The sequence below is a fragment of the Gopherus flavomarginatus genome, chromosome 2 (genome assembly GCF_025201925.1).
Source record: "Gopherus flavomarginatus isolate rGopFla2 chromosome 2, rGopFla2.mat.asm, whole genome shotgun sequence".
Classification (NCBI taxonomy): Eukaryota; Metazoa; Chordata; order Testudines; family Testudinidae; genus Gopherus; species Gopherus flavomarginatus.
In genome coordinates this window covers 139,529,024-139,553,145 of record NC_066618.1, presented here as the reverse complement: position 1 = coordinate 139,553,145, position 24,122 = coordinate 139,529,024, and the positions used below count along the sequence as shown (strand labels likewise).

Genomic DNA, 24,122 nt, shown 5'->3' with positions numbered 1-24,122 from the left:
ACATTTTCTTTTACCACTGCTCTCATAATGAAGTGAGGCATAATATACTTGCTACATGTTTTATTTCTAGATCACATATCTGAATCACAAGTATTTTAGAAACCACTTAGAGGACAGCCTTTCTCTTGGAAGGCCACTGCTGATTGAAGATGTCCGGGAAGAGCTTGATCCAGCATTGGATAATGTTTTGGAGAAAAACTTCATCAAAACTGGTTCTTCCTATAAGGTAAAAGAAGAAAATATAACTGTAGGGGACTGAATTAAAATTTTAAAATAATGCTAATTCTGTACAGCTATGATAGCCTTATGTTTGGATTTGTGGATAGCCAAGATATTTAAACCCTGCACTTTTCTTCTTCTATTAGTCTTAAACAGGATTATAAGCATTGGAAGAAAATCCTATTTAAAACCCCATTGTGCTGTATTGTAAATTAATTATTGCATGCATAATTGTGAAGAAATTACAGAATCAGAGAAGTTTCTGAACAAGTATATTGAGGCACTGCATGGATATTATATTTGCACAATTTTTAATATAGAATTGGCTTTTTAATCATATCTTTTCAAAATGCAGTAGCAGAAAAAATTAACTTGTGTATTCTGAACTGTGTTGTAAGACTGTGACCCTTACTATCAGTGCTTTTCAATTGATCTGTTTCATAATATCTCATTGTGTTTTGCAATAAGGTAAAAGTTGGTGATAAAGAAGTGGATGTCATGAATGGCTTCAGACTTTACATCACCACTAAGCTCCCAAATCCAGCATATACCCCTGAAATTAGTGCTCGCACATCCATTATTGACTTTACTGTGACCATGAAAGGTCTAGAAGATCAACTTCTAGGGAGAGTCATTCTCACAGAGAAACAGGTAAGAGGAAAATAATTGCACTGTATTTCTATTTGGTTTAGAATGAACATACATGTGTGCGTGTGTTGACGGGCAAGTTTCACTTGAATTAAATTGATTATTCTGTTCTCTCATACTACAAGGTTACTGTTTTTCAGTTCTCTATGAACATTCGTGGATGCAGCCCTGCTCAGAGAGCTCTTAAAAATAAGCACAATCGTAAAACAAAGTTGATATGATCCTGAAAAATCTCTCTTGGCTCTTTTGCTTAGTCTTCCCTTTACCCACTAATTAAGGTCTTCTAGTCTGTCTTTCTCAGACATGCACATTTCTCTTTTTTGCATGTATGCTACATATATTTTAAATAAAGTTTTCCATTCAAAATATGGTCTTTTAAGGTCAGAGAATCTCCTTAAATCAGTAGCAATAATTAAAGGACAATGTTTTGCTTTGCTGGTTTGAAGTTCTGACTGCCATCACTTCCCACAGAGATTTAGGTTTTCCTCTGTCCTTCCACAACACAACCATAGGTTTTTCATAATATGTCCTGATCTGTAGCCCTGGTGAGATCTTCCATGGTGCACAGTTTCTCCAGGAGCCGGTAGACCAACAGATGTTCCATGGTTTGTTTCATTAGTCACATGTATCTGGGTCATTGGAATAGCTGCACATCCACATATGGACTTTTGTCCTGTCAACTTTTGTTTAGAAGCAATTTAAAAATAGATCCGTAATCTCTGGCTGAGTTACTGAAGCCCTCAAATCATGATTTAAAGACTTCAGGTTAAAGAGAATTTACCATTAACACTAATTTAAACCCAGGCTGCAGAGGAAGGTGAACCTCCCCCTCAGGGTCTCTGCCAATCTCACCCAGGGGAAAATTTCTTCCCGACCCCAAATATGGCGATCAGTTAGACCTGAGCATGTGGGCAAGACCCAGCAGGCAAATACCTTGGAAAGAATTCTCTGTGGTAACTCAGAGACCTCCCCATCTAATGTCCCATATCTGGCCATTTTTCTGTTTTGCTCGTTCCCAAGATGGGTTTATGAATTAAGTGGTGTTCCTGTGGCCACAGTTCAACTAATTCTTCATTTTCATCAGGTATGCTGTTGCCTCATTTAACTTTGGACTGTTAAAGTCACCAATGATCACCTATGTTTTGTTACCTTTGAAGTTACGTGGGCTACCAAACTTGAACTGTTTGGCTGATGGTTTGTAGAAAGACATGATGGAAATGCCACCAGTGTCACAGCAGTCAGGGCTTGAATGTTGTCCTTGTTGGTCATAGATGTGTTAATGACAAGATCAGGTTTTGATTAAAATGGTGCTGCCGTATTGCTTGTGTCTCTTTTGATGCCCGAGTTCATCTCTAGTAACTGGAGACAGTTATTGTTGATCCATCTGCATGTCTCCTGGAGGCATAACAGCTGGCAGCTGTAGTCAGTGCACATTTTGGCTATCAGATGGTGTTTGGCACCCAAGATCTCTTTGATATTTGGTGATATTATCCTTAGCGTCAGCCCTGATGAACACTCTTTTGAATGACACTGACAACTGCACTGTCAGGTACAGTTGGTCGGTTATGCTGACGACTACGTCAGTCTGCAGGCGTAGACATATTCTTTGTAGTGCTAGGAGTTCAGCAGGATTTGCAGATTCAGAGACTCTAACCAGGGTACAATGTGAATTCTCCTACTACTGCTGGAGATTAAGGTAACTCAGCATCTTGTAGGATCAGGCGTCAGTGTTCAGATACTGGAACCTTTTACGACCATACTCTATTTTTAAAAAATAATCTATTTAGAAAGTAGTTTATTTTGATGTTAGGTTTGGAGTTCTCATTCCCTGCTGCCAGTTCTTGGCCAAAGAAGGGATTTGGAGTTCCTTGTGTTGATGGTATGTGGGAGCTGACCAGCAGATCCTTGGCTATGATTGTCTTGAGTAAGCGAATGCTGGTCTCACTTTGCCTCGCACTGCGGAAGTTCAGCATGAAGGCGTTCACAGCTGAGTCAAAGTTGCTAGGAGAACTGCCTCTGCAAGCTAGGCTATAGCCTGCACTAATACAGACCAAGGTGCTATCTGCTCTATGAAATATGGCAGGAATGGATGAGGTAGTCTGTGATACACTGAGAGTGTTATACTTTGTATAGAAATGCAGGGATCTCTTTAGTCAACCTAGGCTTGGAATTGTGAACCTTAAGTAAGGTTCTTGGATACTGAACTGCTGAGCTATGTTGCAAGGTGGTTGCAACTGACTCCAACTGGGATGTAAAGGAGGTCTTTGAGAGAAATCATAAGAACAGTCAAGCTAAGGGAGGAAGCATTCTCTCTCTCTAATATTTTTGTCTGTTAACCTTCAAACAAAACTTCAGGAAGGAAGCAAGTTAGGATACAAACTCAGTGTGTGCATGCTTAGTTAAAGATATGCTTGGAACGTGACCCGTTCAAAGCCTTGTAATCCTTGAGCTTTCCTATCCTGCCTAGGCAGCTGTGTTTGTTTTGCACTTTACCTCTTCTCCAGGTGACAGTGGCTTGCATGTTCCTTCTTTCAAAATTTTACTTGAATGAGCTTAAGTTAACACGTGTAAATTTAGAGATGGGTTGTGGCCTCTTGGGAAAACTTCACAGCACATCACAGAACAATCTTTCTCTTTTTCTGATGGAGAAGTTGATATAAAATCAGCCCAACAGAGTACTTTAAGCCAAGCATAATTTCTAAGACTTCAAAGCTGCAGTAGTTTCAGGTATATCAATCCTCCCTGGCTAAAGCCAGTCTAGCCCTAAGGTTTAGGACTTACAGTGAGTTATGTTTTTTGTGAATGTACCATAATGTTTATTGGTTCATGACATAAAGTTGTCCATTAAATGTAAGATCAAGTTTCTGTTTCTATAGTGTGGTCTCAAACCCACCCCCCCTCAACAGAGCCATAGAATTATATCCAACAAAGGCCAAATTACGAGTCAAAGGGCAAGTATGGCATGATATTCTGCAGCAACAATTATTTCTATGGCCGTCTCTTTACAGTCTCATCCCTAGCTCCTATTTATTTTATTTTATTATTTATCATTTTATTTATCATACAAGGACATAGAAATTTGAACAGTGAAGTATTTACATTTTTAAAAGGGCAAATTCAATACAATTCCTTACTTAGTTTATATTCCAAATCACTTAGTGCCGAAATCCTGTAAGATACTTAGCAAGCTCATGTCTGATTAAGTCAGTGGGATCTGTTGGTGTTCAGCATCAGTTGGATCATTGGCAGTGCCTTCCAGAGTTGAGCCCACACTGCTAGATTTGAAACACTAGGGGTATGGCTACACTTACAGTTGTACAGCGCTGGGAGTTACAACTGTCTTCGTACAGCTGTGTAGGGAAAGTGCTGCAGTGTGGCCGCACTGAAAGCTACTAGCGCTGCAGTGTGGCCACATTTGCAGCATTTGCAGCACTGTTGGGAGTAGTGCATTGTGGGCAGCTATCCCAGCGTTCAAGTGGCTGCAATGTGCTTTTCAAAAGAGGAGGGTGAGGGGGAATGTGAGGGAGAGAGAGAGAGTGGATTTTTGCATCTGTCAGCTCCCTGCTGCAAGTTCTAAGGACTAGAACATACACATCACCAACCTGCAATCAATTTAAAAGTTTCGAGCCCTTCCCCCACCCCTCTCTTATTCACTAAATGCAAATTATGCACTCCTAAATAGCCTTCAGACCACATAAGCAGCTGCTCAACACGGACTCCCCCTTCCCCCTCTGCCGTGTGACTTCTGTCTTCAAGCAAACAGCTGTGAACCTTCCAAAGCAATTCCCCTGCCTGCCTCCGCTCGCTCACTGGAGCAAACAGCAGCTGTGTTTGTTTTTTAGATAAGCAGCTCGGGGAAGCTCGGAGTTCAGCCATTCTTCCGGTTTGTTGTGAGCAGGCATTCTGGGATACCTCCTAATACCCTGGAGGCCAATAACAGGGCTTTTGATGGCCACACTTGATGAGCAGCGCTGCATCACCAGCGCTGCAATCGTTACACCCCAAGCAGACCAGGTGTACAGCCAGCGCTGCAGCCAGGGAGTTGCAGCGCTGGATGTGCCTTGCAGGTGTGGACAGTTACTAAGTTGCAGTGCGGTAAACCCACCACCAGTGCTGCAACTCTCCAGTGTAGCCAAGCCCTCGATATTACACTTGAGTTTACTGGAGTTACCTGTGAAACAAATATCCAAGTAGAGTCAATTAAAATGTAAAGATAGCAAGAATGTTTTTGTGCCATTTACATCTTGGATGAAAATTAGCCAAATGGAAAAACCTTTCATCCATTTGTTTCAGAAATGAACTTGTTATTTTGGTACAGATATGTTCCCTGTTTTGATGCTCAACAGACTGTCTACTACTTAGTGTCCAAAGACATTTCGTAACTACTGCTTTGGTGAATTACATTTTGTATTTTCAGATTGCACTTGTTCTCAGCAGTTATTCTGTGAGAAAACCATAGTTGTTGTTAATGCTTTAACTCTTTAAATCAGACTCACAAAACATTTAAATTTAATTGGGGTCAGTTTGATTTCTCAGCAGTATTAATTGTTACATTTAACTGACCATTACCATCCTTAAAATATTCTATCTTTTTAACTACACCTTCTTCATCAGACCTGAATAATTCATGCCATGCTTCATAGATTTCTGTCTGCTCTCCTCCTGTCACATTTGGCATTGAATGACTTAAGTGAAATGAATTTCAGCTTCTTTACCTCTTGTCCGGAAAGCCCTCTCCTGTGCTTTGGCTGTCTCCCCTTGATGAGGTATTGTTTGTATTATTCTGCAGCCACAACCCTAACACTTCCTGCTATGTCTGATGTTTGGAAAGAAGGACTGGCTGCAATTTTCTAGTTAATCATAGTATGGGTAGAAGGAAGAGATGTAAAACAGACAAGAAATTATTCTAGTTCCTCCTGGCTGAAACAATATAGGAATGAATGCATATTTGGCCTTGGTATTCTAATTATTACTCTAATTGTATGCTAGCAGTTAAGTGGTATAAGTTTCCTTGTAAGCCTAAGTGAATGTAAAGAAAGCTGGATAAGATAACACAAAATTTGATATTTAAGTTGTTTCTAATAATTTTTCTGCAAGTTGATATTTCTTTGAATTGGGTAAATGAGTTTGGAAAAAAAACTGCTTAAAATGCTTTCATATGTATCTTGGGAACAGATGGAAGCAGACAAAGATAATAACAGAGCATCTTCTGCTTCAGCTGCCACATCTCAAAGAAGTAATGCTAATTGAAAATCCTCCTATTTTAGAAAGGGGAAATTTTACATGATGAAAGAGAGAGAATGATTGGGCTGGTTAGCAGCTGCCCGCATTATGCCCATTTCTATTGTGTGAGCTTTTCCACCTAGCTTTGCCAATGCACCGCAGGCCTGATTTACAATGCTCCCTACTATTCCACTCCCAGGCTTTCACTGAGAAGAGACTACAGACTCTCCTTGATTGGCAGCTACATGATTTCCTATGTAGATTGTTACTGATGGGTGTAGGGACACAACCTTTTCTATTTCACCTGTGATATAGAGGCTCTTGAACTCAAATCTGCAGAAGTGAAAGGCAATTTGCATTAAACTACTTTAGCACTGCTTCCAAAGTTTCAAGCAAAAGCATTTTCATCACCCAGCAAAGAAAATGTATCACTAAACAGTCCTCTCCCAAATTAATGCTCTCCAGTATATCCGAGCATTATATGAAGGTAATATACAGATATGCCTAGTAAAGCTGGAGTACCTTAATATCAATAAGTAACATGCAAGGAATGCTAAAATAATTAGGATTTTCCTTTATGCTTGGGAATAAATTTGGCTTCCAAACAATAACTCAGTATTACCTCTGGTACTGTAGAATCTCTTGCCTGCCTGTCTGCAGCCACAAGTTTGTTAGAGAGCAATCAGTCTGTGTATGACAAGTCTGTATATCAGAGTGGCCCAAAAGTTGCAGAAAGGTTCTTTATACCAGGGAATGTGGTTCTTCCAGATTATGGGATTACACAAACACACATAATGAAGTATATGTCAAAGTACCTTGCTGAATCATAGCTTTATTGAAGACTGCCCTGATTTTTGTCACTTTTGTCTGGAAAGTCTCTTACTTGAAACAAACCTAGAGCAAAACTCTCTTTGCAAACTTTTAATTCTAACCAGGGTGCCACCTCTTACCCAAGTAAGTAGTTTCAGTGCTTAGATATTTCTGGGTGAGATGCCAACATACAGCTTGAACCCACCTTGATTAGTGCCTGAGAAATTATGGGATTCTAGTATTTGTGGATGTGTTGCAGCTTGTGCCTATACAATTAGATCTAAGTTAGACCCCAACAGGCTAAATTGAGATGTCTTCTGGAGAAAGAAAATATCTTATCCATAAATAGCCTATTATCCTCTGTTATCCGCTGATTTTGTTCTTGGCCACATCCTACAGCTGTGGTATGCATATACAATTCATGCTCTTGCGGTAGCTAGCTTTACCATTGGCCCCTACTATTAAAAGAATGTGAACAGAGTTTGTAAGTGGCTTTAACTTCAATATTCTTGGGATGTGACTAACTGAAGTCTTTCTGGTTATAGAATGGTGAATCGCATGCATATTTCTATTAACAGTATGAACTTGTTTAAAGTGCTAGATAACACACTTAAAAAAAATGGGTAAGTTATTGGGACAAATTTGTTCTCAGGGAGACTAAATGTAAATCTGAAATAACTCCAGTCAAGTTACTCCAGTTTTAAACTAGTTTTAGTGAAAGCACTCTGTATCATTGGTAGTTAGAATAATAAATTACTCTTGATGCACATGGGCTGATCCCAAGTATTGCTTTTCACTGTAACAGGAACTAGAGAAAGAGAGAACTGATCTCATGGAAGATGTGACTGCCAACAAGAGAAGGATGAAAGAGCTGGAAGATAGCTTGCTCTATCGACTGACAAGCACACAGGGTTCTCTGGTGGAGGATGAGAGTCTGATCACTGTTTTGAGTAATACCAAGAAGACTGCTGAGGAAGTGACACAGAAACTGCAGATTTCTGCTGAGACTGAAATACAGATCAACTCAGCCCGTGAGGAGTATAGACCCGGTGAGCTGGAATCCCTGATAATGAAAGACAAATGTGACAAGACAATGAAAAAAAAGCAGTGCTAGAGTGGGAGAAATGAGGATGAGAGCATGAAGAAAAAAGGGATTATAAAAATAACAGGGGAACTGTGTTTCCCTGTAAATGAAATGGATAAGACAAACAGCATATTGATCTGTCGTGGAAAAATATATCAATTTATGTTGTGTGAATCACATGCTGAACTCTTACAATTCCCAATGAAAAATTTGTTATAAAGCTAACTTCTGTGCCTGTATACACTGGGGGTGCAGATCCATAAAGTTGACCTGGGAAGAGACAGCCCAGTTTTATACTACTTTCCAACCCACAAAATATTGGCACTACCAACCTGATCAGTGTTGAGGAAAGGACATATACTTGTTTGTAGCATCCTAACATCCCTTAGTCTTAATGTGTTGAGCTTTTATTTGGGCACTATTGTAGTATTGTAAATGCTTCATTCAGTCTTGATACTTTGCCCCTAAATTAGCTCAATAGTTAAAAATGGAACATATGATTACACATTATCCTTATGTAGAAGACTGCAGTAACAAGGGGATGCAGGTACACTGTGGTGTCTTTAACAGAATGCATTAATTTATTATAAATCTTAGCAATTTTAGAGTTTGATCACTGAAGTCGAGACCTCCTCTGGAACAATGGAAATTACATATTTTGTTCATTTTATATTCTGTGCTTTACTTTTGGATTTGTTACTTCTTGAATGAAAAGTTCCAGGTAGTGTTCAGTTGGGACTTAACTGCATTTTGAGAGATTCATGAAATGGTATTTGTTACATCGTGTAAGAACATGCAGGGTTAGAACCTGGGAACATAGGGGTTCTGGGTGGCTGATGCCTCCATATCACCACTGGAGGTTCAGGCTGGGCACCCACTGGAGGACCCTGTAAAGCTAGGTTAGACGGGAAGTACCACCCAGAGGGGCCCGAGGGGCAGTCCCTCACACCTCACTGACTGGCCAGTATATTAACCAGGAAACAGTAAAGGAGATTTGATGAGCAACAACACAGACTGCCTGCCTGCTTCTGCTCCAGACCTTGCTTGCATTAGACCAGTGGTTCTCAAACTTTTGTACTGGTAACCCCTTTCAGATGGCAAGCCTCTGAGTGTGATCCTTCTTATAAATTAAAAACACTTTTTAATGTATTTAACACCATTATAAATGCTGGATGCAAAGCAGGGCTTGGGGTGGAGGCTGAGAACTCATGACCCCCCCCTTAATAACCTCACGACCCCCTGAGGGGTCCTGACCCCCAGTTTGAGAACCTTTGCAATAGACCCTAGATGTGGCTTCAGACCCTGGTTTGTCCTTGACTTTGCTGTTCGATTGCTGTCTGCAACCTGGTGCCCATTCCTGTTGTCCTGGTAACCTGACTCCTGCTCCAACCACTAGCTTAGTCTGCCCACATCCCAGTCATGACAAATGGCAATACTCCTTCAGAATGTTGGAAAGCCCTGGCTGCTGACTGCCTGGTTAGAGTAAAATGAGTTACAGTGTAGTGGGTCTGGTTCTCATATGGCTGGTATAATAGGACATCTAAGATGTGCATTTGGAAACTCAGTTGGTGCTTAAGCACATTCAACAAGATTTTGTACATTTAAGTACAGATCTGAGCATCCAAATGCAGCATTTAGGTACCCTCTAAGTGTACTCATATTGGGAAACTGGGTTTTGCATCAGATGTACTAGTTATAGAAAACTCGCTTTTAATTATTTACTAACCTGTAAATGCGACTAGAGTTAACAGTAAATCACTTATGAATGGTTAATGATATAGCAGCTAAAAGTTTATTTGTCATCATTAACATTGTTATATTTGATGCAATCAGTTTAGAGATCTGCATTTTTTTTTGCATTTTCTGCTTTAAGCATAGCCTTTCTCTTCATCTTTCAGTTGCAACAAGAGGGAGCATCCTATATTTCCTTATAACTGAGATGAGTATGGTCAATGTGATGTATCAGACTTCTCTTCGACAGTTTCTGGGGCTCTTCGACCTTTCTCTAGCCAGGTAACTAACATTACTGAAAGATCAGCTGACATTTTTTCCCCTTGAAAAGGACTGCAGTAAACTAAATTACAATGTTCCTCCAAAAATGGGGCTTTCCTGCCTCTATTTTATTATGCTATCACATGCGGAAGCAGAGAACTAGGAAAAGAACTTGTTTACCAATACTTCTTAAGCTTTGTCTGTTGACGTTGGTAGGAGCAGGTTTTTAGTCCACTATGAGACAATTGTTTCCAGTGCAAATAGATCTAGTCAGAGATAAGGACTCTGATAAATTGCTTCAGCTTTAGAGTCTGTTTTAGTATTCTGCTGTCTGGTAATATGTCTTAGTGACCTATTCATTTTTGAGATGTTCAGGATAATGAACTAGGACTTCCTGCATACTTGCCCTACTCCTTTCCAGAAAATCCTTTCTATAAACTTAAACCATAAAGGTGCTAAACTAAATTTTCCTTTTGAACAGGTCTGTCAAGAGCCCAATTATGAGTAAGAGAATTGCTAATATAATTGAGCATATGACCTATAAAGTATATAAGTATGCTGCCAGGGGACTTTATGAGGAGCACAAATTCCTGTTCACCTTACTGCTTACCTTGAAAATAGACATGCAGAGAAACAGAGTGAAGCATGAAGAGTTCCTGACGCTTATTAAAGGTCAGAACATCTGTATAATTATAAAGTGTGCAAATACATTATTGTGCAATATTTATGAGTCATCCTTTTATAGGTACAGCTTTTCTGCCTGTCAGGTGCTACTGCTTCTGAAATATCAGAGAAGTTAAAGAATTCACACTAAACATCCCATTTAGTGACTCAGTATCATATTATACTGATAACGTATGGGAATAATATTGAACTTCAATGATGTAGGTGTTGGGAATTAAAGAGGTGATAAGAGGTGAAGGAGCAATCTCATTATAGCATGATTGCAGATGACTTTGCAGTAGGTAGTCCAAGTACTATCCAGCATGCTTGTGTTTTTTGGTCAAAGAATTTGAAAAAAGAGACCTGGACGCTAAAGAACCCATGGGTTTTTAGTAAATGCAGAGGGCTCACAGGAAGTGAAACTGAAAATAATGTCAAACAATTCTTAATGACCTAAAAAGCTTTTCTGTACCAAAAAATGTTTAGACTTTAGTGATGTAACCTCATGCAAGTGCCGTATGCACCCATTGGGAAGTTAAGCATAATCCGCTGTCCACTTTCCAAGGGGACACTGGTCCTGTTTCTAGCCCAGTAAGATACTAGACTTCACAGGCAACACTTTTTATGGTTTAAAAGGAAAACTTGTTCCTGTGTCCATGCTGAATCTTGTCCCTCAAGGGGGCTAACTTTTGGAGGGAACTGAAGATTGCTTAAAGGAATGGCAGTTTGTTTGAGGCTGCTCAAGACATAGGAGTGTTAGAAAAAGGCTTCGGGAGACAAACTAGTAAGCAGAGACCAAATGAGGTGGTCCAAGATGTGTGGTAAATGTACTCATTACAAGACTACAGTTGATACTTGGCTTCTCCAGTGCTGACTAACTGAAGTTGGTGCAAAAGTTTTTATACACAACATAGTTTCTCCTTGCCCATTTCTCTTCAAGAAGTCCGTGATTCAGGTATATCTCCTTCCTCCATCCTAATCTAGCTTTTTCTGTACTAGTTTTATACACCAAAAAAAGTAAAAAGTAAAAGGCTAGCTTTTTTTTTTTTTAAATAACTTGTGTAAAGTAAGATTTGTCACTTGACAGGGCTCTTGTATGTTCAGAAAATTTTTTTTCCTAAGTGTGTGTGTAAAAAACTAGATTTGGTTGAAATGCCTCATGTTTTCAATTCTTAAAATTTGTTCATACAAATTTAACATTTTTTCTGATGAAATTAAATAGAGACCAGACTTTTGGAAAAAGTTTAGAGCTTTTATCTACTACAGAAGTGCATGGAATATGGTCTCAATATTTAGATGAGGTTTTCCAAAATATCACTTTTCTGGAAAACGCTATTTTTTAAACAGGCTGTAATGATAACCTTACCCCTCACAGGTGGTGCTTCTCTGGACCTTAAAGCTTGTCCTCCTAAACCATCTAAATGGATCCTGGATATGACTTGGCTGAACCTGGTGGAACTCAGTAAGCTTAGACAATTCTCAGATGTTTTGGACCAAGTAAGTAGCAGTTTCTCCAAAGAGTCCTATAAATTAAGAGACACCGAGCAACAGATGATCATTAAGTATTTGTCCATGTCCTTAGTCATCTATGAACAATGGAATGAAATTAATATACAAAATTTGGCTATGAAACAACTAAGGCTATTACACACACTATGCCCACGAAAGAACGCAGGAAAGCAAGTAAATGAAGAGAGGCCACCTAGTATTACAAATTTTCTGTCCTCCATTCACAAACACATACACCTCTTAACATTTTCCCAATTCTCCTCCACCACATAACACAACCTTAACTCTGTTCCCATGGGGATGAAAGCTTGTCTGCATCCCTAGAGTGCTCCATTTTGACTGCTCTTCCCAACACTTTCTGGTGAATATTTGGTATAGTAGTTTGGTTGAGAGCATCAATGCATAGTCCTCTTTTTGTACTCCGTCCAAAAATTTGTCTTCTCTAATATCCACAGTAACCCTATATAAACAAAAATTAATAAATAAACATGGGTATGCCTCTAATGTCTGACCTTCACTGAAAGTTTTGGAGTTTGTGTGTTGCAGTGTGACTCCTTCTGTATTGTGAGATGCGGTTCTCTGCCTTATGTGTACAGATTTCAAGAACAGAGAAACAATGGAAAATCTGGTTTGATAAGGAGAATCCAGAGGAAGAACTTGTTCCCAGTGGCTATGATCAATCTCTGGACTGCTTCAGACGTCTCCTCCTTATTAGATCCTGGTGTCCTGATAGAACCATAGCTCAGGTACATTAACCCATAGGCATATTTTGTCTGCTCCTTCAAATGTAATAACTTCCTATAGGAATTGCTTAACTAAGTTTGAATATATTTTATCAAATATACAATATAGCAGGGATCGGCAACCTTTGGCATGCAGCCTGTCAGGGAAATCCGCTGGTGGGCCAGGACAGTTGGTTTACCTGCAGTGTCCGCAGGTTTGGCTGATCGCAGCTCCTGCTGGCTGCAGTTCACCGTTCCAGGCCAATGGGGGCTGCGGGAAGTGGGGGCCAGCACATCCCTTGGCCCGCACCGCTTCCCGCAGCCTCCATTGGCCTGGAACGGCAAGCTGCGGCCAGCGGGAGCTGCGATCAGCTGAACCTGCGGACACTGCAGGTAAACAAACCGTCCCGGCCCACCAGCGAATTTCCCTGATGGGCCACATGCCAAAGGTTGCCGATCCCTGCAATATAGCGTCAGAGTTTTAGTGCTATGTATGTAAAATTTGACAATCTTCTAATAATCCTTGTTACTTAAACAGCACTTGGGATATTTTCAAAGTGCTTTTCAGACTTATACTCATTCATACAGTTATCGCAGGGGTGATCCCTTTGTGTGATGATTCCACTTTGCAGGTGGAAAAATTGACTGTCCCATAGAGTCAAAACTTAAACTCAGAAGTTACTGTGCTCAGTCTACATTGCCTTGTAAGTGAAATAGAAACTTGCTTGCTGGCCTCGTTAATATGGTAACAGAAATCCTACCTGGAATTTCATTACCACCTTAAAGTTTAGCTGAAATCTCTTCCAAAACTTTGAAAAACATTATTTAAACACCGTTCTGCTTATTTGACTTTACATGTTCTTATGTTCTGCCCTTTCTTTCCTTCATGCTACTGAGTTAAACTACGTGAGAATCATATCATTTAAGACTTTTTTTTTTTTTTTTTGGCTATTTGGTTTGAGCACATCCTCATTTCATACTGTGCAGAATTGCACCAGATAAGTAGTTTTTGTCCAACTGTTTCCATGGAAAATGAGAAGAGAAATACAGGAACTATATGCTTCAAGTGGAAAATTTGTAAATATTTGGCTATTCTGGAAATGCTACAGCAGAAAACAACAACTCTGGATAGACCCTCTTTCCTCTGGCCACACCCCATCCTGTGGGTGCTGCAAAGCAGGGTGGCGTTGGCCCGAAATGAGTGAGTTCATATTAACAGAGCAATGGTGTCAGTATCTGGACCAGTGCTACTAAGTTTTATGGTGAAACTGCAGCCCCTTCCCACCCACTCTCAAAGCCCAGTGGGCATAGGCCCTCGTGAGACAGTTTCTTGAGGAATCCGCTAGTTTGATGGTGATCAGGGGAAGACACAACTCTCACCTGCTTCTTGTTGGTGAGTTGACAGACCTGTTCAAGATTTGATTTTCTTTTTACCTCTGCCTACGGGTTATTCTAAGCAGAATATCATAGTGATATTTTATGTCCATAGCGTATTGATAACCTCCTATTTGTGTTATGTTAAATTTGTTTGTTTCTGGTTATTGATCTACACTACCAGAGAATCAAATGTGAGGTCAGCTTTCCCACTTACACTGGATCTCACATGTAGTTTTCTGCTTAGCATTAAACTTGTTCTATTACCTCTCTCTCTCTCTGTCTCTCTCTCTGTGTCTGTGTGTGTTATTAAAAAACAAGTTTGTACACCTATGTGCATGTGTATGTGTACATCTCTTCTCAAATTTTAGTCCATGATGAAAGCTTTTCCAGAAAAGCAATATGTACAATCTTGAAATGCAAAATCAGCTGTAAACCACATCTTACAGATAAGGCTATGACTACAGATTCCTTACTGTACTAAGCAAATGAGATTAATAGTATTCTGCCTTACATGCTTGCTCAGAAGCTAGAAGGTTTTTTTTGAGGTAGAACTTCCTTAACTTTAACTTCTCTGGATTTTGTATAACTGCTCAGATGTGGCTGCTCTAGTTTTATTATTGTTTGCTTGGATTCCTTCTTCCTTCTCTCTGAGGTTTTAATTTGCCCATTGACTTTCCTTTCTCTCTCAGAGGAAATTTCAGTACTCTGCCTAGCACTTAGGATCCTTTCAGTTATTTTACTGCCTCACCTTCCCAAGAAACTGTAGAAATTTTATCTCTAAGGAGATGTGGAAGGCTGGAATTAAACTCTAGAATGATATTATTACTGTTAAATTGCATATATTGTTTCACAGAACTTAATTATTGGCATTGCAATCCTCTCTGGGCTTTTGGTAGATGTAAAAATTCAGTTCTGATGTAGTTGGATACAACTTCTACTGAAGTTAGGGGACTGATTTTAGTGCCAGAGCTTAACCTGATCCAGATTATTCCTCTCCCCAAAGCAGGAATGCCCTATTTATGGTGAATCTAGCTTATCTTGTTATGCTTATACAGTACTTGGCTTTAGAGAATAAATACAAATTTATTTGAAGGTAACAGTTTTCAAAAGCTTACTATTTTCACCTTGGAAGGGTCTGTCTTTGGAGGCTTCCTTACAGTTAGTTTCATGTCTACTTTGCTTCTTCTCTCCAGTGCCCAGTGACTGACTCCTTTTTAGTTTCAACTGTGGAAACTAAATAAGAGATCATTTGGTTAATTACCCACTAACTTCTAAATAATTCAAGGGATTTCACCCTCCCTCTTTATTGGCTCAGGTCTATAACCTGAAGAAATAATTTTCTATGTTCCTTCTCTCTAGCTGCCAGTTGATCTTAAGCACTGGCCACCTGCTGTTCCATGACCACCAAGCCATGACTCCTCTGAAGTGCTGATCATTGTTCTTGCTCATATGTTAGTGTCTCCAAATCCTAAAATGGATTTCCAGTTTGTGAGAGATTGTGAAAATCTTGGTTTTGTTCTACTTCAGAACAAAATGTAATATCTCATGAAACTGAAGTTTAGCCAGTTCTTGTCTTAATGCCTTTGTCTCTGAGAACTGACTCATTACTTATAGGTCCTTTTTCTTGTACATTAAAGTGGAAGCTACTGTAAATCCGGAACTCACCTGCCAGAGAAGCGATAGAGCAGAGATCACTTCAGTTTAATTGGAAAGAGCCTTAATTTGTTCTCCATTTATATATTTGCCTTACAGCTTCGAAAACCGAAATGGAGTTTATCCTAAATAGCTTAGGGTCTCTGTAACTCATCTTCCAAATAATACTAGTTCTTCTTCGAGTGATTGCTCATATCCATTCCAGGTAGGTGTACGCACCGCGCATGCACGTCTGCCGGAAACTTTTTACCCTAGCAACTCCAGTGGGCCGGCAGGTCGCCCCCTAGAGTGGCGCCAGTATGGCACCAGATATATACCCCTGCCGGCCCGCCCGCTCCTCAGTTCCTTCTTACCGCCGTGTCAGTTGCTGGAACTGTGGAGTGCGGCTTGCTGACCTCCATGTCCCTAGCTCTCCTGTACTTGTTCGTCGTTTTTAGTTGTAAATAGTTCATAGTTAAGTAGTAGATAGACTGTTAGCATAGTAGTTAGTTAGAATCTTGTATATAGTTGTCTAACATCGCTTGCGGGTGGGCCGTTGCCCTCCCTGGCACCCGGCACCGGGCTCATGCCTGGCTCGCCGGGCTTCAAGCAGTGCTCGGCATGCAAGAAGCCGATGCCTACGAGCGATCCCCACGACGCGTGCCTTAAGTGCCTGGGGGAATCGCACATCAGCGAGAAGTGCCGCATTTGCAAGGCCTTTAAGTCTCGCACGAAGAAGGAGAGAGACCAAAGACTCCGCGGTTTCCTTATGGAAGTGGCTCTGTCTCCGGCACAGGCGGCGCAGTCAGCCAGTTCTACTCCGGCGCCGGCACCGGCAAGACTCCCCGGCACCGACCATCTCCGGCACCGGGAGCAGACTCACGTCCCTCGGCGTCTGCAACACCATCGAGACAGGCCCGAGTGGAGCGCCTGGCACCTACCCTGGCCGCGGCACCGCCTGCAGGGCTGCTGTCGACTCCAGGCCCGGAAGGTCCGTCGAGTCCAGCCCCTCCTAGCTCCCCCTTAAGATCAGGGGTCGAGCTACGGGTACCGTCTACGCTGGAGACCTTTGCCTCGGCTCAGGACTTGATCGCAATGACGGAGCCGCGCAACCTCAGCCGGCACCCCCGGGACGGGTAACCTCCAGGGGTAAACCGATGCTTCGAGCGCTGTCTCCCGAGTCCCGGCACCGATCACCCCAGAGGCGTGAACGCTCGCGCTCGGGGTGCTGCTCGGAGTCCCGGCACCATTCTCCCAGGCGGTACCGGTTGTACTCGCGGCACCGATCGCCATCTGCACGGTCCCGGTCGGGCTCCTCTCACCGCCGGCACCGAGACTCCAGGAGCCGTTCACCTCGGTGTTCGGCTCCTCGGTTGACCTCCCGGCACCGAACCGGTGGTAGGTCCCGATCCTGGTCGACCTCCCGGCACCGCGCCGGTGGCAGGTCCCGGTCTCCGCTGCCGTCCCGGCACCGTGCTCATCGAAGGTCGCGGTCCCGCTCCCGGCACCGACATCGCTCCCGATCCGGATCCCGGCACCGGTCATCACGCTGTTCCCGATCCCGGCACCGATGTGGGTCGCGGCACCGAGCCTCGGCACCGAGGGGAGCGTTGGTCTCGGCGCACAGTCGCATACCAATCAGGCTCAGCGCCTCCGTGGCCTTCTAGGGAGCCATCGGTCTCTTCCCAGACTGACAGCGCCTCTGCCATGGGCCAGGACAGACACTCGGCCCTGTTCCAGGACCCTCCACCACAAGAGCGAGGGCCTCAACAGTGGGGGTTTTGGACCCCATGGGCGTATTCCCAAGCCCAGGGTCCGCAACACATTACACCCCGCCCTACGGGGGAACGCAGACCACCGGAGGCGACGGTATCTAGACCCCCTCAATCCCCGGAAGCAGACAGCAGGTCCAGTCACCGGGACCCAGAGCTCCCTCCAGAGACGGAGGTGCAGCCCCATACGGAACCCCCCGTGGACACTTTGTTGCCGGGGGTTTCCTCATCCTCTTCTCCGGATGAGGCAGTGGCGGGTACCTCGTCCTCCAGTCCTCCCCCGCTGGATCTTAGGGCACACCAAAACCTCCTCCGCCGAGTGGCACAGAACCTGGACTTGCAAGCGGAGGAGGTGTCTGAAATTGAGGACCCGGTGGTGAGCATCCTTTCCGCCGATGCGCCCACCAGAGTGGCCCTGCCCTTTATAAAGACAATCCAGGCCAACGCCACTAACATCTGGCAGTCACCGGCCTCCATCCCTCCGACCGCTCGAGGGGTGGAACGAAAGTACATGGCCCCCTCGAAGGGCTATGAATACCTATACGTTCACCCGACACCCTGCTCGTTGGTGGTCCAGTCGGTGAACGACAGGGAGCGCCACGGGCAAGAGGCCCCAGCGCCTAAGTCGAAGGAGGCGAGACGAATGGACCTCCTGGGCCGCAAGGTCTATTCGGCGGGGGCGCTACAGCTCAGGGTCTCAAACCTGCAGGCCCTCCTCAGCCGCTACTCCTTCAACTCGTGGGTAGCGGCGGGGAAGTTCGCGGAGCTCTTGCCTCAGGACGCCCGCCAGGAGTTTTCCACCATCCTGGACGAGGGCAAGAAAGTAGCAAGAACATCGCTACAGGCCTCCCTTGATGCTGCCGACTCGGCCGCTCGGACCCTGGCCTCGGGGCTCACGATGCGCCGAATTTCTTGGCTGCAGGTCTCTGGCCTTCCACCGGAGCTCCAACATACAATCCAGGACCTCCCCTTTGAAGGCCAGGGTCTGTTTTCTGATAAAACAGACCCTAGACTAAAAGACCTCAAGGACAACAGGGTCATAATACGGTCGCTGGGAATGCATATGCCTGCGACACAGCGCAGGCCATTCCGGCAGCAAAACCAGCAGCAGCAGCAGCAGCGGCTGTACCCTCAGTTCCGCCCGCGGCAGGACCTCTCTAGGCGCCGCGGCAGGAACAACCGCCGCAGGCAGTCTGGTGGCCAAACGGGGCAGAACCAAGGCTCCGCCAAGGCCTCTCCAGGGCATAAGCCTTCATTTTGAAGGTGCGCCCGAGGGCGCAGTACCAGTTTCCCGTCCGGATCCCTCCCCGCAGTTTTCCAACCGTCTTTCTTTTTTCCTCCCGGCGTGGACCTGAATAACGTCGGACCGTTGGGTCTTGCGTACGGTGCAGGCCGGTTATCGCCTGCAGTTTTCTTCGCCCCCCCCCCCTCCCACCCACCATCCCCGTCCCTCTTCAGGGACCCCTCTCATGAGCAATTCCTCCGTCAGGAGGTGCACGCGCTCCTTGTCAAGGGAGCCATAGAGGCGGTTCCGGAAAACGAGAAGGGCAAGGGGTTTTATTCCCGCTACTTTCTAATCCCCAAATCCAAGGGCGGCCTCAGGCCCATCCTCGACCTGCGGGAACTCAACAAGTATATCGTGAAGTTGAAGTTCCGTATGGTATCCCTTGGAACCATCATCCCGTCCCTGGATCCCGGAGACTGGTACGCCATCCTCGACATGCAGGACGCTTACTTTCACATCTCCATTGCCCCCCAACACAGACGTTTCCTCCACTTTGTGGTCGACCGCCAACATTATCAATTTGCGGTCCTTCCGTTTGGCCTCTCTACGGCCCCGAGGGTGTTTACAAAATGCATGGCAGTCGTCGTTGCACACCTTCAACGTTGCCGCATTCACATCTTCCCCTACCTGGACAACTGGCTGATCCAAGGCATATCGGAGCTGCAGGTCCGCGACCATGTCGACAGGATCAGCACCCTCTTTGCTGCCTTGGGCCTCGTCATCAATGTGGACAAGTCTACTCTGCTCCCCACGCAGCGGATAGAGTTCATCGGGGCCGTTCTGGACTCTACCCTGGCCAGGGCCTTGCTACCCTTGCCCAGGTTCCAGTCGCTGTCGGCCATCATTCTGCGCTTGCAGGTGGCCCCGCTGACCTCTCTATGAACATGTCTGGCCCTTCTAGGCCACATGGCAGCCTGTACGTTTGTAACGGCATATGCCCGACTCCGCATGAGGCCTCTTCAATCATGGCTCATCGCGCAGTATCGGCCGGCCAGACATTCGTTGGACAGAGTCGTCACCGTTCCTCAGAGGGTGCTGGACTCCCTTTGCTGGTGGCTGGACCAGTCCGTAGTCTGTGCGGGGCTCCCGTTCCATCCGCCCCAACCCTCGGCATCCCTGACCACGGATGCCTCAGATCTGGGCTGGGGGGCACACTGCGGCACCCAGAGAACTCAGGGCTTGTGGACACCTCAAGAGATCAACCTCCATATCAACATACGAGAGTTGAGAGCGGTCCGCCTTGCTTGTCAAGCGTTTGTCCATCTCCTTCAAGGTCGTTGTGTCGCGGTGTTCACCGACAACACGACGACCATGTTTTACATCAACAAGCAGGGCAGCACCAGGTCCTCTCCCCTGTGTCTCGAGGCAATGCGCCTCTGGGAGTTTTGCATAGCCCATTCGGTTCACCTTTCCGCCTCCTATCTCCCGGGAGTGCGGAACACTCTAGCGGATCGGCTGAGCAGATCCTTCCATTTGCACAAGTGGTCCCTCCATTCGGACGTCACCCTCTCACTCTTCCAGAGGTGGGGTCGTCCCCGGATGGACCTCTTCGCGTCCAGGCAGAACAGGAAGTGTCGAGCATTCTGCTCCTTCCAGGGTCGGGAACCAGGGTCTCTAGCAGATTCATTCCTGATTCCATGGACGGCTCACCTGTGTTACGCATTCCCTCCCGTTCCGCTGATACACAGGGTTCTCCTCAAGGTGCGCAGAGACAGAGCCCGGGTGATTCTCGTAGCTCCAGCATGGGCCAGACAGCATTGGTACCCCATGTTGCTGGACCTCTCAGTAGCCAACCCTGTTACCCTGCCCCTACATCGGGACCTGATCACCCAGGACCACGGCAGGCTCTGTCACCCGGACCTTCCGTCTCTACACCTTACAGCATGGCTCCTGCGTGGTTGACAGGCTCCAAGTTGCGCTGTTCTACCCCGGTTCGGGAGGTTCTCATGGGCAGTAGAAAGCCTTCCACCAAGGCGACTTACTCAGCTAAGTGGAAGCGTTTCTCCTGCTGGTGTTCAGAGAAAGCTCTTCGCCCTATGGAGACTCCCGTCACCACTATTTTAGACTACATCTGGTCCCTCAAGACCCAGGGTCTGGCGTTGTCGTCACTCCAGGTCCACCTAGCGGCCATCTCCGCGTTTCATACTGGAATGGACGGACGTTCTGTCTTCTCCCACCCTATGGTGGCGAGATTCCTGAAGGGACTGGAGTGGCTCTATCCACAAATCCGCCCTCCGGCCCCTTCATGGGACCTCAACCTGGTCCTATCTCGGCTCATGGGCCCTCCATTTGAGCCATTAGCTCCCTGCTCTACCTCTCGTGGAAGACCGCCTTCCTAGTGGCCATTACCTCAGCTAGACGAGTGTCAGAGCTGAGGGCCCTCACAGTGGACCCACCGTATACCGTCTTCCATAAAGACAAGGTACAGCTGAGGCCTCACCCTGCCTTTCTTCCCAAGGTGGTCTCAGCTTTCCATGTTAACCAAGAGATTTTCCTCCCAGTCTTTCTCCCAAAGCCCCATTCGTCCCGCAGGGAGCAACAGCTCCACTCGCTAGATGTCCGTCGGGCGCTAGCATTTTATGTGGACAGGACCAAACCCTTCCGCAAGTCCCCCCAGTTATTTGTGGCGGTAGCGGACCGTGTCAAGGGGCTGCCGATTTCCTCCCAGAGGCTATCTTCCTGGGTTACCTCCTGCATCAGGACCTGCTATGACCTGGCCCACGTTCCGACAGGCCGTGTGACTGCTCACTCCACCAGAGCACAGGCATCATCGCTGGCTTTCCTTGCCCGCGTGCCAATCCAAGAGATTTGTAGGGCGGCGACCTGGTCATCGGTCCACACATTCGCTTCCCATTACGCCCTGGTTCAGCAGTCCAGAGATGATGCGGCCTTTGGCTCTGCAGTACTCCAGGCCGCGACCTCTCACTCCGACCCCACCACCTAGGTAAGGCTTGGGAATCACCTACCTGGAATGGATATGAGCAATCACTCGAAGAAGAAAAGACGGTTACTCACCTTTGTAACTGTTGTTCTTCGAGATGTGTTGCTCATATCCATTCCACACCCGCCCTCCTTCCCCACTGTCGGAGTAGCCGGCAAGAAGGAACTGAGGAGCGGGCGGGCCGGCAGGGGTATATATCTGGTGCCATACTGGCGCCACTCTAGGGGCCGACCTGCCGGCCCACTGGAGTTGCTAGGGTAAAAAGTTTCCGGCAGACGTGCACGCGCGGCGCGTACACCTACCTGGAATGGATATGAGCAACACATCTCGAAGAACAACAGTTACAAAGGTGAGTAACCATCTTTTCTTCTTCGAGTGCTTGCTCATATCCATTCCAATTAGGTGTGCGCGCGCCGCGTGCACGTTCGTCAGAGACTTTTTACCCTAGCAACACTCGGTGGGCCAGCAGGTCGCCCCCTGGAGTGGCGCCAGTATGGCGCCTGATATATACCCCTGCTGGCCCGCCCGCTCCTCAGTTCCTTCTTACCGCCCGTGTCGGTCGTTGGAACTGTGGAGCACGGCTAGCCGTTCTCCACCTCCCTAGCATTTCACTCTTCTGCAGTTTAGTGTATATAGTTCTGTTATTATAGTAATAGTTGTACTTATAAAGTTAGTTAAGTGTAGTTGTAGATAGTTATACAGAGGATCGGGAGTTCACCCCTTTTCCTCCCCGCAGTGCCGGGGCCCATGCCCGGTTCACCCGGCTTTAAGCCTCGTGCGGCCTGTCATCGGCCGATGCCAACAGGAGATCCGCACGACTCCTGCCTGAGGTGCCTAGGCGAGTCCCACCTTGTGGACAAGTGCCGGATCTGCAAGGCGTTCAAGCCCCGAATGAAGAAGGAGCGGGACAATCGCCTGAAGCAGATCCTGATGGAGGCAGCGCTGACTCCCCCACTGTCGGCACCGACTCCGGCACCGGGGCCAAGTGTCGCCTCTGCTCCGGACCGCCCGGCACAGGCAAAGGCTTCGACTTCCCGCTCGGCACCAGCCCGGCGCCCTAGCCGGCACCGCTCCCTCTCCCCGAGGAGCAAGAAGCACAGGGCTCCTGCGGTGCCTACAACTGCACCGCAGTCGGAGCGTGCCTCCAAACGTGACCGCCCGGCACCGTCATCCGCCGCGGCACCGAGCGTCGTCGCACCGTCGACTCCGGCTCCTCAGGGACCGTTGAGTCCGGTGCATCTCAGCTCCCCAGTGAGATCAGCGGTTGAGCTCGTTGCACCCTCCATGCCGGAGACCTTCTCCGTTGCACGCGACCTCATCGTCATGACAGAGCCCGAACTGCCCCAACTCCCGGCACCGCCGGTGTGGGTTCTCCAATCGATGGGCAAGCCCGCCATGGTGCGGCCGCATTCGCCGGGCACTACTGAGCATCGGTCCCGTTCCAGATAGAGGGACCACTCTCAACGATGCCGCTCGAGATCCAGATACCGCTCGCAGTCCCGAGACCGCTACCTGCGGCACCGGTCGTACTCGCGGCACCGTTCAAGATCCCGGTCACCGTCATACTACTCTCGGCACCGGTCTAGATCGCGGCACCGACGTTCCTACCACAGCCGATCCCGGCACGGCAGCGTACGGCACTGGTCGACCTCCCGGCACCGAGCTGGTAGCAGGTCCCGGTCCAGATCAAGGTACCACCATGACTCCCGGTACCGCTCGCCGGCACCGCGCAACAATGTCGGGGTGCGCAGAGGCCTGACGCAGTCATCGACGGCTCCTCCATGGCCTTCAAGGCACTCGTCCGCTTCTTCCCGAATGGACAGCGCCTCTTACGGGGGTTCAGATGTGCAGGCCCACCCGGACCAGGGACCACCACAATGGTCCTTTTGGACTCCATGGGCATACCACTAAGCCCAGGGCGAACCTTCGGGCCTCGCTCGCTCCGGCCAATCGGAGCATCGGGCACCGGAGGCCACGGTCAGCTGCCCCCCCCTCAGGTATGGAGGAAGTTCCTATTAATCCCCTGGCGCAGCAGGATGCTCAGGAAGTGGAGGTCCCTCTGGACGAGGCTTCAGTTCAGGAACCACTCGTCCCTGGGGTGTTTTCTTCCTCGTCCCCAGATGAGGCGGTTGCGGGCACATCTTCATCAGGGCCCCCGCCGATTGATCTCCGGGCACACCAGGACCTTCTGAGACGAGTTGCCCAGAACATAAACCTTCCTGTCGAGGAAGTCCCGGAAGTGGAG

At 46.5% G+C, this 24,122-nt stretch overlaps 1 protein-coding gene across 4 annotated transcripts in view; it reads left to right on the top strand.

Annotated features, from left to right (window-relative positions):
- Positions 1-24,122, top strand: part of DNAH5 (dynein axonemal heavy chain 5) — a 300,951-nt gene that overhangs the window by 229,861 nt on the left and 46,968 nt on the right. For all 4 annotated transcript variants that reach the window (XM_050937377.1, XM_050937378.1, XM_050937376.1 and 1 more), the window contains exons 64-70: positions 71-226; positions 688-870; positions 7,706-7,949; positions 9,883-9,997; positions 10,458-10,648; positions 12,015-12,136; positions 12,745-12,894. In XM_050937377.1, coding sequence (XP_050793334.1) covers positions 71-226; positions 688-870; positions 7,706-7,949; positions 9,883-9,997; positions 10,458-10,648; positions 12,015-12,136; positions 12,745-12,894 — 1,161 coding nt within the window. The remainder of the gene's footprint in view (positions 1-70; positions 227-687; positions 871-7,705; positions 7,950-9,882; positions 9,998-10,457; positions 10,649-12,014; positions 12,137-12,744; positions 12,895-24,122) is intronic.